The 12,913-nt window shown below is 39.5% G+C and overlaps 1 protein-coding gene across 2 annotated transcripts in view; it reads left to right on the forward strand.

Annotated features, from left to right (window-relative positions):
- Nucleotides 1-12,913, forward strand: part of PLEKHA8 (pleckstrin homology domain containing A8) — a 69,765-nt gene that overhangs the window by 50,060 nt on the left and 6,792 nt on the right. Inside the window, exon 13 of one of the 2 annotated variants that reach the window (XM_033194045.1) lies at nucleotides 9,184-9,245. The exons of the other annotated variant lie outside the window; for it this stretch is intronic. Within the exon in view, the coding sequence (XP_033049936.1) occupies nucleotides 9,184-9,245 (62 nt within the window). The remainder of the gene's footprint in view (nucleotides 1-9,183; nucleotides 9,246-12,913) is intronic. 2 annotated transcript variants of the gene reach the window in all.

Consider the following 12,913-nt stretch of genomic DNA (forward strand, 5'->3'; position numbering starts at 1 on the left):
TCTGAATCAGAATGATCATGACTTTGCTAATAGAAGAAGGTAATATTCTCTGTACATGGGTAAAAAACTAAGAGAATATTTTTCCAGAATGCCCACTGTGGTTATCTCTGGGAGAAAGGATTATAGGTTTCTTTAGCTCTCTCCTTTTAAAATATTTTCCTTATTTTCTTTTTTTATTATACTTTAAGTTCTAGGGTACATGTGCATGACGTTTAATATCATGTATAACTCCCCAATGCAATCCCTCCCTCCTCCCCCCTCCCCATGATAGGCCCCAGTGTGTGATGTTCCCCTTCCCGAGTCCAAGTGATCTCATTGTTCAGTTCCCACCTATGAGTGAGAACATGCGGTGTTTGGTTTTCTCTTCTTGTGATAGTTTGCTAAGAATGATGGTTTCCAGCTGCATCCATGTCCCTACAAAGGACGCAAACTCATCCTTTTTGATGGCTGCATAGTATTCCATGGTGTATATGTGCCACATTTTCTAATCCAGTCTGTCACAGATGGACATTTGGGTTGATTCCAAGTCTTTGCTATTGTGAATAGTGCCGCAATAAACATACGTGTGCATGTGTCTTTGTAGTAGAGTAATTATAATCCTTTGGGTATATACCCAGTAGTGGGATGGCTGGGTCATATGGTACATCTAGTTCTAGATCCTTGAGGAATCGCCATACTGTTTTCCATAATGGTTGAACTAGTTTACAATCCCACCAACAGTGTAAAAGTGTTCCTATTTCTCCACATCCTCTCCAACACCTGTTGTTTCCTGACTTCTTAATGATTGCCATTCTAACTGGTGTGAGATGGTATCTCATTGTGGTTTTGATTTGCATTTCTCTGATGGCCAGTGATGATGAGCATTTTTTCATGTGTCTGTTGGCGGTATGGATGTCTTCTTTTGAGAAATGTCTGTTCATATCCTTTCCCCACTTTTTGATGGGGTTGTTTGTTTTTTCTTGTATATTTGTTTGAGTTCTTTGTAGATTCTGGATATTAGCCCTTTGTCAGATGAGTAGGTTGCAAAAATTTTCTCCCATTCTGTAGGTTGCCTGTTCACTCTGATGGTAGTTTCTTTTGCTGTGCAAAAGCTCTTTAGTTTAATTAGATCCCATGTGTCAATTTTTGCTTTTGCTGCCGTTGCTTTTGGTGTTTTAGACATGAAGTCCTTGCCCATGCCTATGTCCTGAATGGTACTACCTAGATTTTCTTCTAGGGTTTTTATGGTATTAGGTCTAACATTTAAGTCTCTAATCCATCTTGAATTAATTTTCGTATAAGGGGTAAGGAAAGGATCCAGTTTCAGCTTTCTACTTATGGCTAGCCAATTTTCCCAGCACCATTTATTAAATAGGGAATCCTTTCCCCATTTCTTGTTTCTCTCAGGTTTGTCAAAGATCAGATGGCTGTAGATGTGTGGTATTATTCTGAGGACTCTGTTCTGTTCCATTGGTCTATATCTCTGTTGTGGTACCAGTACCATGCTGTTTTGGTTACTGTAGCCTTGTAGTATAGTTTGAAGTCAGGTAGCGTGACGCCTCCAGCTTTGTCCTTTTGACTTAGGATTGTCTTGGCAATGCGGGCTCTTTTTTGGTTCCATATGAACTTTAAAGCCGTTTTTTCCAATTCTGTGAAGAAAGTCATTGGTAGCTTGATGGGGATGGCATTGAATCTATAAATCACCTTGGGCAGTATGGCCATTTTCACGATATTGATTCTTCCTATCCATGAGCATGGTATGTTCTTCCATTTGTTTGTGTCCTCTTTGATTTCACTGAGCAGTGGTTTGTAGTTCTCCTTGAAGAGGTCCTTTACATCCCTTGTAAGCTGGATTCCTAGGTATTTTATTTTCTTTGAAGCAATTGTGAATGGAAGTTCATTCCTGATTTGGCTCTCTGCTTGTCTGTTACTGGTGTATAAGAATGCTTGTGATTTTTGCACATTAATTTTGTATCCTGAGACTTTGCTGAAGTTGCTTATCAGCTTAAGGAGATTTTGGGCTGAGACAATGGGGTTTTCTAAATATACAATCATGTCATCTGCAAACAGGGACAATTTGACTTCTTCTTTTCTAACTGGATACCCTTGATTTCTTTCTCTTGCCTGATTGCCCTAGCCAGAACTTCCAACACTATGTTGAATAGGAGTGGTGAGAGAGGGCATCCCTGTCTTGTGCCAGTTTTCAAAGGAATTTTTCCAGTTTTTGCCCATTCAGTATGATATTAGCTGTGGGTTTGTCATAAATAGCTCTTATTATTTTGAGGTACATTCCATCAATACCGAATTTATTGAGCGTTTTTAGCATAAAGGGCTGTTGAATTTTGTCAAAAGCCTTTTCTGCATCTATTGAGATAATCATGTGGTTCTTGTCTTGGTTCTGTTTATATGCTGGATTACGTTTATTGATTTGCGAATGTTGAACCAGCCTTGCATCCCAGGGATGAAGCCCACTTGATCATGGTGGATAAGCTTTTTGATGTGCTGCTGAATCCGGTTGCCAGTATTTTATTGAGGATTTTTGCATCGATGTTCATCAGGGATATTGGTCTAAAATTCTCTTTTTTTGTTGTGTCTCTGCCAGGCTTTGGTATCAGGATGATGTTGGCCTCATAAAAAGAGTTAGGGAGGATTCCCTCTTTTTCTATTGATTGAAATAGTTTCAGAAGGAATGGTACCAGCTCCTCCTTGTACCTCTGGTAGAATTCAGCTGTGAATCCATCTGGTCCTGGACTTTTTTTGGTGGGTAGGCTATTAATTGTTGCCTCAATTTCAGAGCCTGCTATTGGTCTATTCAGGGATTCAACTTCTTCCTGGTTTAGTCTTGGGAGAGTGTAAGTGTCCAGGAAATTATCCATTTCTTCTAGATTTTCTAGTTGATTTGCGTAGAGGCATTTATAGTATTCTCTGATGGTTGTTTGTATTTCTGTGGGGTCGGTGGTGATATCCCCTTTATCATTTTTTATTGCATCTATTTGATTCCTCTCTCTTTTCTTCTTTATTAGTCTAGCTAGCGGTCTGTCAGTTTTGTTGATCTTTTCAAAAAACCAACTCCTGGATTCATTGATTTTTTGGAGGGTTTTTTGTGTCTCTATCTCCTTCAGTTCTGCTCTGATCTTAGTTATTTCTTGCCTTCTGCTAGCTTTTGAATGTGTTTGCTCTTGCCTCTCTAGTTCTTTTAATTGTGATGTTAGAGTGTCAATTTTAGATCTCTCCTGCTTTCTCTTGTGGGCATTTAGTGCTATAAATTTCCCTCTACACACTGCTTTAAATGTGTCCAGAGATTCTGGTATGTTGTATCTTTGTTCTCATTGGTTTCAAAGAACATCTTTATTTCTGCTTTCATTTCGTTATGTACCCAGTAGTCATTCAGGAGCAGGTTGTTCAGTTTCCATGTAGTTGAGCGGTTTTGATTGAGTTTCTTAGTCCTGAGTTCTAGTTTGATTGCACTGTGGTCTGAGAGACAGTTTGTTATAATTTCTGTTCTTGTACATTTGCTGAGGAGTGCTTTACTTCCAATTATGTGGTCAATTTTGGAATAAGTGCGATGTGGTGCTGAGAAGAATGTATATTCTGTTGATTTGGGGTGGAGAGTTCTATAGATGTCTATTAGGTCCGCTTGGTGCAGAGATGAGTTCAATTCCTGGATATCCTTGTTAACTTTCTGTCTCGTTGATCTGTCTAATGTTGACAGTGGGGTGTTGAAGTCTCCCATTATGATTGTATGGGAGTCTAAGTCTCTTTGTAGGTCTCTAAGGAGTTGCTTTATGAATCTGGGTGCTCCTGTATTGGGTGCATATATATTTAGGAGAGTTAGCTCTTCCTGTTGAATTGATCCCTTTACCATTATGTAATGGCCTTCTTTGTCTCTTTTGATCTTTGATGGTTTAAAGTCTGTTTTATCAGAGACTAGGATTGCAACCCCTGCTTTTTTTTTGTTCTCCATTTGCTTGGTAGATCTTCCTCCATCCCTTTATTTTGAGCCTATGTATGTCTCTGCATGTGAGATGGGTCTCCTGAATACAGCAGACTGATGGGTCTTGACTCTTTATCCAGTTTGCCAGTCTGTGTCTTTTAATTGGAGCATTTAGTCCATTTACATTTAAGGTTAATATTGTTATGTGTGAACTTGATCCTGTCATTATGATATTAACTGGTTATTTTGCTCGTTAGTTGATGCAGTTTCTTCCTAGCCTCGATGGTCTTTACATTTTGGCATGTTTTTGCAATGGCTGGTACGGTTGTTCCTTTCCATGTTTAGGGCTTCCTTCAGGGTCTCTTGTAAGGCAGGCCTGGTGGTGACAAAATCTCTAAGCATTTGCTTATCTGTAAAGGATTTTATTTCTCCTTCACTGATGAAGCTTAGTTTGGCTGGATATGAAATTCTGGGTTGAAAATTCTTTTCTTTAAGAACGTTGAATATTGGCCCCCACTCTCTTCTGGCTTGTAGAGTTTCTGCTGAGAGATCTGCTGTTATTCTGATGGGCTTCCCTTTGTGGGTAACCCGACCTTTCTCTCTGGCTGCCCTTAAGATTTTTTCCTTCATTTCAACTTTGGTGAATCTGGCAATTATGTGTCTTGGAGTTGCTCTTCTGGAGGAGTATCTTTGTGGCGTTCTCTGTATTTCCTGAATTTGAATGTTGGCCTGCCCTACTAGGTTGGGGAAGTTCTCCTGGATGATATCCTGAAGAGTGTTTTCCAACTTGGTTCCATTTTCCCCTCACTTTCAGGCACCCCAATCAGACGTAGATTTGGTCTTTTTACATAATCCCATACTTCTTGCAGGCTTTGTTCATTTCTTTTTCTTCTTTTTTCTTTTGGTTTCTCTTCTCGCTTCATTCATTCATTTGATCTTCAATCGCTGATACTCTTTCTTCCAGTTGATCGAGTCGGTTACTGAAGCTTGTGCATTTGTCACGTATTTCTCGTGTCATGGTTTTCATCTCTGTCATTTCGTTTATGATCTTCTCTGCATTAATTAGTCTAGCTGTCAATTCTTCCACTTTTTTTCAAGATTTTTAGTTTCTTTGCGCTGGGTACGTAATTCCTCCTTTAGCTCTGAGAGGTTTGATGGACTGAAGCCTTCTTCTCTCATGTCGTCAAAGTCATTCTCTGACCAGCTTTGATCCGTTGCTGGCGATGGGCTGCGCTCCTTTGCAGGGGGAGATGCGCTCTTATTTTTTGAATTTCCAGCTTTTCTGCCCTGCTTCTTCCCCATCTTTGTGGTTTTATCTGTCTCTGGTCTTTGATGATGGTGACGTACTGATGGGGTTTTGGTATAGGTGTCCTTCCTGTTTGATAGTTTTCCGTCTGACAGTCAGAAGGACTGTCTGTTGGTCTGTTGGAGATTGCTTGAGGTCCACTCCAGACCCTGTTTGCCTGGGTATCAGCAGCAGAGGTTGCAGAAGATAGAATATTGCTGAACAGCGAGTGTACCTGTCTGATTCTTTCTTTGGAAGTTTCCTCTCAGGGGTGACTCCACCTGTGAGGTGTGGGGTGTCACACTGCCCCTAGTGGGGGATGTCTCCCAGCTAGGCTACTCAGGGGTCAGGGACCCACCTGAGCAGGCAGTCTGTCCGTTCTCAGATCTCAACCTCCGCGTTAGGAGATCCACGGCTCTCCCCAAAGCTGTCAGACAGAGTTGTTCGCGTCTGCACCGGCCCCGCTCTTTCCCCTGTTGGACTGCAGCTGTGCGCTGTCCGCAGAGGTAGAGTCTACAGAGACAGGCAGGCTTCCTTGAGCTGCTGTGAGCTCCACCCAGTTCGAGCTTCCCAGCGGCTTTGTTTACCTACTTAAGCCTCAGAAATGGCGGGCGCCCCTCCCCCAGCCTCGCTGCTGCCTTGCGGATAGATCGCAGCAGACGGCTGTGTTAGCAGTGAGGGAGGCTCCGTGGGCGTGGGACCCTCCCGGCCAGGTGTGGGATATATTTCCTGGTGTGCCTGTTTCCTTAAAGCGCAGTATTGGGGTGGGAGTTACCCGATTTTCCAGGTGTTTTGTGTCTCAGCTCCCTGGCTAGGAAAAGGGATTCCTTCCCCCTTGCGCTTCCAGGTGAGGCGATGCCTCGCCCTGCTTCAGCTCACGCTGGTCAGGCTGCAGCAGCTGACCAGCACGATTGTCCGGCACTCCCTAGAGAGATGACCCCAGTACCTCAGTTGAAAATGCAGAAATCACCGGTCTTCTGTGTCGCTCGCGCTGGGAGTTGGAGACTGGAGCTGTTCCTATTCGGCCATCTTGCTCCGCCCCCCCATTTTCCTTATTTTCAACAACGGACATCAATCGTGAAACCCCAAAAAAGCAATAAATGTTATAGTTTTCAAAACTTCCACTATGCCTCAGGTGGAAGATCATAATTTTTGACATGATGGATAAAGGTCCTCACAATTTGGCCCAACCCAGTTTGCAAGCCCTAGTGTTCTTCAGATCCAGTGAATTTTGCTCACCATCGCCCAGCATGCCATGACCTCTCACAACGCAATGATGCTTGCTCTGTCTGCAGCACCATCTACCACTCTGCTCTCTACCCTACCCAGCCTTCAGGATTCCTTCTGAGAATTTTTTGTGTCCACACGCCTCCCCCCACAACCCAGGCTGGGTTAGTTCTCCATTCTTACTGTTCCTGTAGCACTGCATACAGATATGTACTTTAGCAGTGACTGACTTATACAATAAAGATTGTTACACGACTGGCTCTTCTATAAACCATCAACTTCTTGAGGACAGGGAATTGACTTAATTTAAATCACCTAAAGATACTACTGTGTGGTAGACTTGCCCTGAATTCTTGTTGAATAGAGCAGGTGTTCATGGTAGATATCCACCAGCAGATTTTAATGGTATTTCTTTATTTCTAATGACATTTGATGCCCTGCCTGGAATACCAACACAAGAAAGAAAGCATTCGCAGTATCTTACCTTGGTAACTTACCTCAGGATATTTTCCATGGACCTGTACACCCTCTTGCCAGCCCAGATGGCTGCTCAAATGGTTGAAAATTTAGTTGTCTTGCTGGTTTTTATGAGAGGCTGTACCTAGTATTCTCTGCCCATTGGTACTATACACTTTGTGAATCAGCAACCCCTTTCTTCACATTTCTCAGGATATCCTCTCTAAGGTCTTGTATGCCATCTGAAATTTCCTTGATGCCATATGTCTTCTTACAGAGAATCACCTACGTTTTGTTTGGTTTACATTGAAGACATGTATCTTTGACCATGCCCTAGTTTACTCAGACTGTTCTCCTAAGAAAAAAGTTAAATTTAATTTTGGGTTCTCCTGTAGGCTCTAAGAGTCTTCTTCATACTTGAATGTATTAATTATCACTTATTGCTTCTACTTTAGCATTAACACACTGGATAATGGCATTCCAACATATCCTAAGCTTTAGAGAGCCAAAGGAATCTGTTGTTATATTTTACATGTACAGTCTTTTATATAAAATATATTGCAATATGTATTGAGTATGTATTTTATATAACATAATTGCATTTTGTGCAGATTTGAATATGTAAAATTGAAATGGTAGGATATACTAAAAGTATTAATAAAGCCTCACTCCAATTTTTAAAGTAAAGTTGACTAGAATGACAATTTCAAAGCTGGAAGGCTTGAGTCGATTGTAAACTGTGTTGAAGCTGCAGCCACATGGCAGTGCCATTTTGGCCAGTAAAATGCAAATAAGTACCTGACTTACCTTGGCAATGTCCTGTGAACTGCATTGCTTTTCACTGCATAGGAACTTGTACTTGTGGTTTTAGTGTCTGTTTATCTGTTATTTTAACATCTTCTCTTGTTAGAATTGAAAATATTTTTGTAGCCTTAGAATGTCACACTAAGCATTCATGAAATGGTGGTAGTACTTGTGCCGAAAGTAGCACATGAAAATAAATATGCTTGGAATAGAATTTAGATATGGAGAAACATGAAGAAGGTCAAATAGCCCCCATGGTACACTGTGCTGTTAATTTAGAAATGAGTGCTCTGTTGCTACTGGAGATGATGCTTAGGAAACAAAGTGAAACATTGAAATAAAAATGCACCATGGTGATGTAGATCTGTGCTTCCTGAGAATGCATTTAATCCTGTGGAGAAATCAGTTTTGAATTTTGCATATATTGAATTATTCAAATTTCAGGAACGCATCCTTTGCATAAAATGCATCCATCTGGTTCTTGGGATTTTTTTCATAATTAAAATTATGATATGCCAGTTTCAAAATCTCCTTTTAAAATACATTGGGACAAAAATTATAGATTAAAGTATGAAACATGATGACCTTTATTAATATAGTTCTCACCAATTACTTTACTTTAGCTTAATAACTTCAAGCCATTCTTTCCATAAATATTTTTGAAGGTTTCTAGCTCTAATACTGTATATCCAGGGTCATAGGGTCATTTAGGACAAACATTTGGTATCCTAGAATAGAATGTTAAAATTGGAAAGAACCTTAGAGATCATTTTACAAAGGAGGAAACAGATGGTTAGAGAGGGCAGCTAAGGGACTGGCTCAGGGTCACAAAATATTTCAAAGTATTTCTAATTGTATTGTCTCAATTTTTCAATATCCTTTCCTCCCTCTTTGTTTCTTCATATGTATTGACCTTTTTCCACCATGATAATAAGCTGAAGTTCAGATATATTGATGGACCCAGAGTAAGAGTGGAAGTATCTGCGTTTCTTTAAAAAAAAAAAAATTTTTTGAGATTTTTTTCCTACTTTAGATTTTTGGGGTCCAAAATCTTGTAATTAGATTTTTTTCATAATTTCCAAATACCAATAGTATTGTCCTACTATGCATTATACAAATATGGCCAAGCATGGTGGCGCACACCTGTAGTCCCAGTGCTTTGGGAGGGCAAGGTGGGAGGATCGCCTTAGCCCAGGAGTTCCAGAACAGCCTGGGCAACATTGCGAGACCTCGTCTCTACAAAAAATTAAAAATCAGTTAGCTGGGCATGGTCATCCACACCTGTAGTCCTAGCCACTCGAGGAGCTGAGGCAGGAGGATCACTTGAGCACAGGAGTTCAAGGCTGCAACTATTATCACACCACTGCACTCTAGCCTAGGTGACAAAGCAAGACCCTGTCTCTTTAAAAACAAACAAGCAAACAAAAAAGTACATTATACAAATAGCACATCAAATTCTGATGAGAGTGTTCCTCATGGAGTTTTTCTTCTTTTCAAGATAACGCATATGGTAAAACGTTGCGGCAACACCATGGCTGGGTAGTTCGAGGGGTTTTTGCGGTAAGTGATCCTTCTTATCTCCTATTATTAACTGTATTGGGTGTGCCAGTGGCTAGGGCTAGAAATCTCTTCTTATCCAGTTATTTATCTAGTTACGATTGTCAGAAACAAGGTAGTATGTGTGTGTGTGTGTGCGTGTGTGTGTATGTGTGTGTATGGTGTTTTTGTTTGCTTTGTTTTTGAGGATAAGAACAAAATGTTATTTATTTCATTTACATTTATAGGCCTTTGGGGTGCAGAAATGTCAGCAGTAAAAAGTATCTAGAATAGCAAAGACTGTTAAAGAAATAGGAATAAAAGAGTTGATGCTTTACCCTAGCCAGTTCTAATTAGCCAGTTCCAATAACCTTGTGAAGATTTGCCTCATAAGTGGTTGCCTTTCTGATGAGGTAGTAAAAAGGCTTAAGTATCCTAGCAGAAGTAGATAGGAAGCAGTGACCCTAAATACTTATCATTGAAGGGAAATGATGCATTCAGGTGATGTAGTCAACCTAATAGCTCCCTCTGCTGCTCATTGTATTCATTCCTTTTAATTCTTAGGTCTTAGTTGATTTTTTTTTCCCTAATTGAATTTTGTCTTTGAATATTAACTGTATTGGGTGTGCCGGTGGCTAGGGCTAGAAATCTCTTCTTAGCCAGTTATTTTTATCGTGAAGGTGTTTTGTATTCATGTGTTTTGGCTCTGATTACCCACCACCCTCTTCTTCCCAGCATGTTTAACTAGGAAAAACACAAACCTGAGACTCTTAGTCTCCTGGGGAGGTCACTTATCCAGCTTTATAAAATAGCAGGAGTAGATGGCTCCTTTATGTCAGCAGTACACTCTGTGATTCTTCTCATCCAGGAGAAGGTCAGTCTTAGTCAAATCTGGTCATGAAAATGCAGTCTCATGCAGTTGTATGTCAGGAAACCTCATAGAATGTACTCACATTCTTTGGAAGGTTGGAGAATCAAGTAGCCTTGTAGATGGTATCTTTTACGGATGTAAAGGATGCATCATTTGCCTAAAGAAAGAACTGTTTGGGTCATGCTTTATTAGGGAGAACAGTAAAGTGGGAAGAATGTACAGTACAAGAAATCAGATTCTAGTGAAAATGAAATATTTTTTGAAAGCATGGAGATTAAAGCTCCATATCCCATTCACTGTTCACTGGGATAGGTGCTGGACCAAATGAAGCTACAGACTGCTCACCCTTACCTTCAATACACCTTGAATAATCATAATTGCTACCATGTAGCTATTGGCACTTGTTATGTACCAGGCATTCTAACAGGTACTTTCATATTCTTTATCTTCATTAATTCTCAGGATTAACTCCCACTATTTTATACTTTCAGAACAATTAATTCCAGTCCCCAAGTGCCAGAGTGAGGCTATGTCAGAGCCTAGGTCTAAACTCAGATCTGTTATCTCCAAGGTGCTAGTGCTCACCTCCATTAGAGCTCTCTGCAGTGAAGACAGTCACTGAGAGGCCTCTACTGAGTTCTTAGGCAGTGGCTGCTCACTGTGTACATTGATCTCCCTGAGTGAATATTGTGATTGCTAGCTTGTGCCTGACACCTGAGTTGCCCTAAAACAAGTGTGGGGGGAAGGGTTCAGTATAGAAGGCAAAATTTAATCCTGAAATATTGAAGATTCCAGAGATATTGTCAATAAGAATGCAGCTATAGTAGAAAACTTACCAGCATAAATCTTTTTTTCCTTTACCCTATACTTTAATGGATGCAAAGCATAAGTCTTTAAGAGAACTTTATAACTTTATTATGCTAATTTAGACTGATAAAAAATTTTAGAAATCATGGTAGAAAGGGAAGAAATTAAAACTATCCATATTTTCCTTTTTTAACATTTTTGTGTTTTACCGTCTTAGCTTCTTAATTTACATATTCTTTTAAACATTGACTTATATACTTTAATATAGATGTTTATATATACATGCATATAGTATATGTGTATAATTATCTTTATTTTGTATACTTTTTAATGTGTATATACATTTTTTCTACCTTTAGCTTACATAATTTTATATCCCCCCAACTGAATAGAATCTATCATTATCATTTTTAAATGCCATAAAAGAGTCTTTGAAAAAAACACTATTTTTAGTGACTGTATAATATTTTCCTAGTATGGAGATATCATAATTTATTTGCTCAGTCCTCTGTGTGAGAGACTTAAGCTGCTTCTAAGTTTAGAATAAAACAGGTTAGAAATAAAACAGCATCTGTTTATATGCATTTTTGAAAAAAATTCTTATTTCCTCAAAATAAATTCCTAGAAGTAGAACTGCTATGTCGAATACTAAGAACTACAACCACAGTTTACAGTTTTGAGCACTTAACATGCACTAGATGTTGTTTTAAGTGCTTGACGTACATAAATTTCTAAGTCTTATAACCCTGAGATATATTCCATTATTTTCCCTGCTTGTAGACAGAGAAACCTGAGACACAAAGTGATGAGGTGATATACCCAAGGTTGTAGAGTAAAAACATCTTGAAGGCTTTAAATATTACTGCCAATAAAGGTGCTGGTTTTTAAGAAAATAGATTATGTGATGCATTTGGCAACAGCCTTATCAGTAGAGGAGTCTGTAGCTAGATTGGCCCTTTCACCCTCTCTATTACCTGCCAAGTCTTGCCTACTTCGGAAGGTTTATAAGTTTTCTAACATGGTAACTTGCAGAGCCAAATTCATGTTAACTAATCTCAGTTGCTGCGGGAAACATTGTTTACATCCGAGGAATTTGACTTATCAGCCAAATAGTGACTTTTTAATCTTTCAGCGGTTATACTCTAGTGAGCTGATAGCCATTTCAGGCAAGGTGGCTGCCTCCATCTTGGTCACTAACTAGCCTTCATTTGACCTTTTTGGTTTCCTCTTCAATCAGACTAGACAGTTGAACTCTATTACTGGTTCTCCCCTTTTTTTTCTAGAGTGCTGATGGCTGAGTGTAGAATTCTAGGTTAATAAACATTTTCCCTCCAAATTTTGAAGACATTCTTCTATAGTCCTCCAGCTTCCACTATTACTATTGTAAAATCCTATTCTGTTATATATAATCTCTTCCTTGTCCCTTTCGAGATGTTTTAGGTTGTTTACTTTATCCCCACATTCTGAAATTTCATGATGTTCTCTTTTGGTCTTTATCACTCATTATGCTGAGCACTTGGTTAGGTCTTTAAATCTGGAGACTCCTATCCTCCAGTTCTGGGAGATTTTCTTTTGTTATGTTTTTGGATAACTGCCTTCTCTTCATTTTCAGTTTTCCTACTCCCTTGTACTTTTACCATTATCTAAGTATTTATCATGTGCCAGGCAGTGGGCTAAATACTTCCTACAGATCCCATTAATCCTTAAAATAAGGAAAGTGGTATTAGTCTTCTTCTGTAAATAAGGAAACTGAGATTCTAGGAAGTTAAGCACTTTGCATAAATTCCTCAAACTAATATGTGAAAGATCTGAGATTCAAGTCCAGGTCTGCTTCATCTAAGTTTGTGCTTTTTAGCCACTGCATGACAATGCCAGTCACTCTCTTACTGCAAAAATGGGGAGGGCTGATTCTCAAAGACTTTCAAAGTATAAGGAAGATCAGGAAAGCAACTGTGGAATGGTAATTCAAGATTCTCCAAAAAGCCTCTGCTGAGATCTAGTGAACACCAGAAAA

The sequence above is a fragment of the Trachypithecus francoisi genome, unplaced genomic scaffold (assembly GCF_009764315.1).
Source record: "Trachypithecus francoisi isolate TF-2019V2 unplaced genomic scaffold, Tfra_2.0 Lachesis_group4, whole genome shotgun sequence".
Classification (NCBI taxonomy): Eukaryota; Metazoa; Chordata; class Mammalia; order Primates; family Cercopithecidae; genus Trachypithecus; species Trachypithecus francoisi.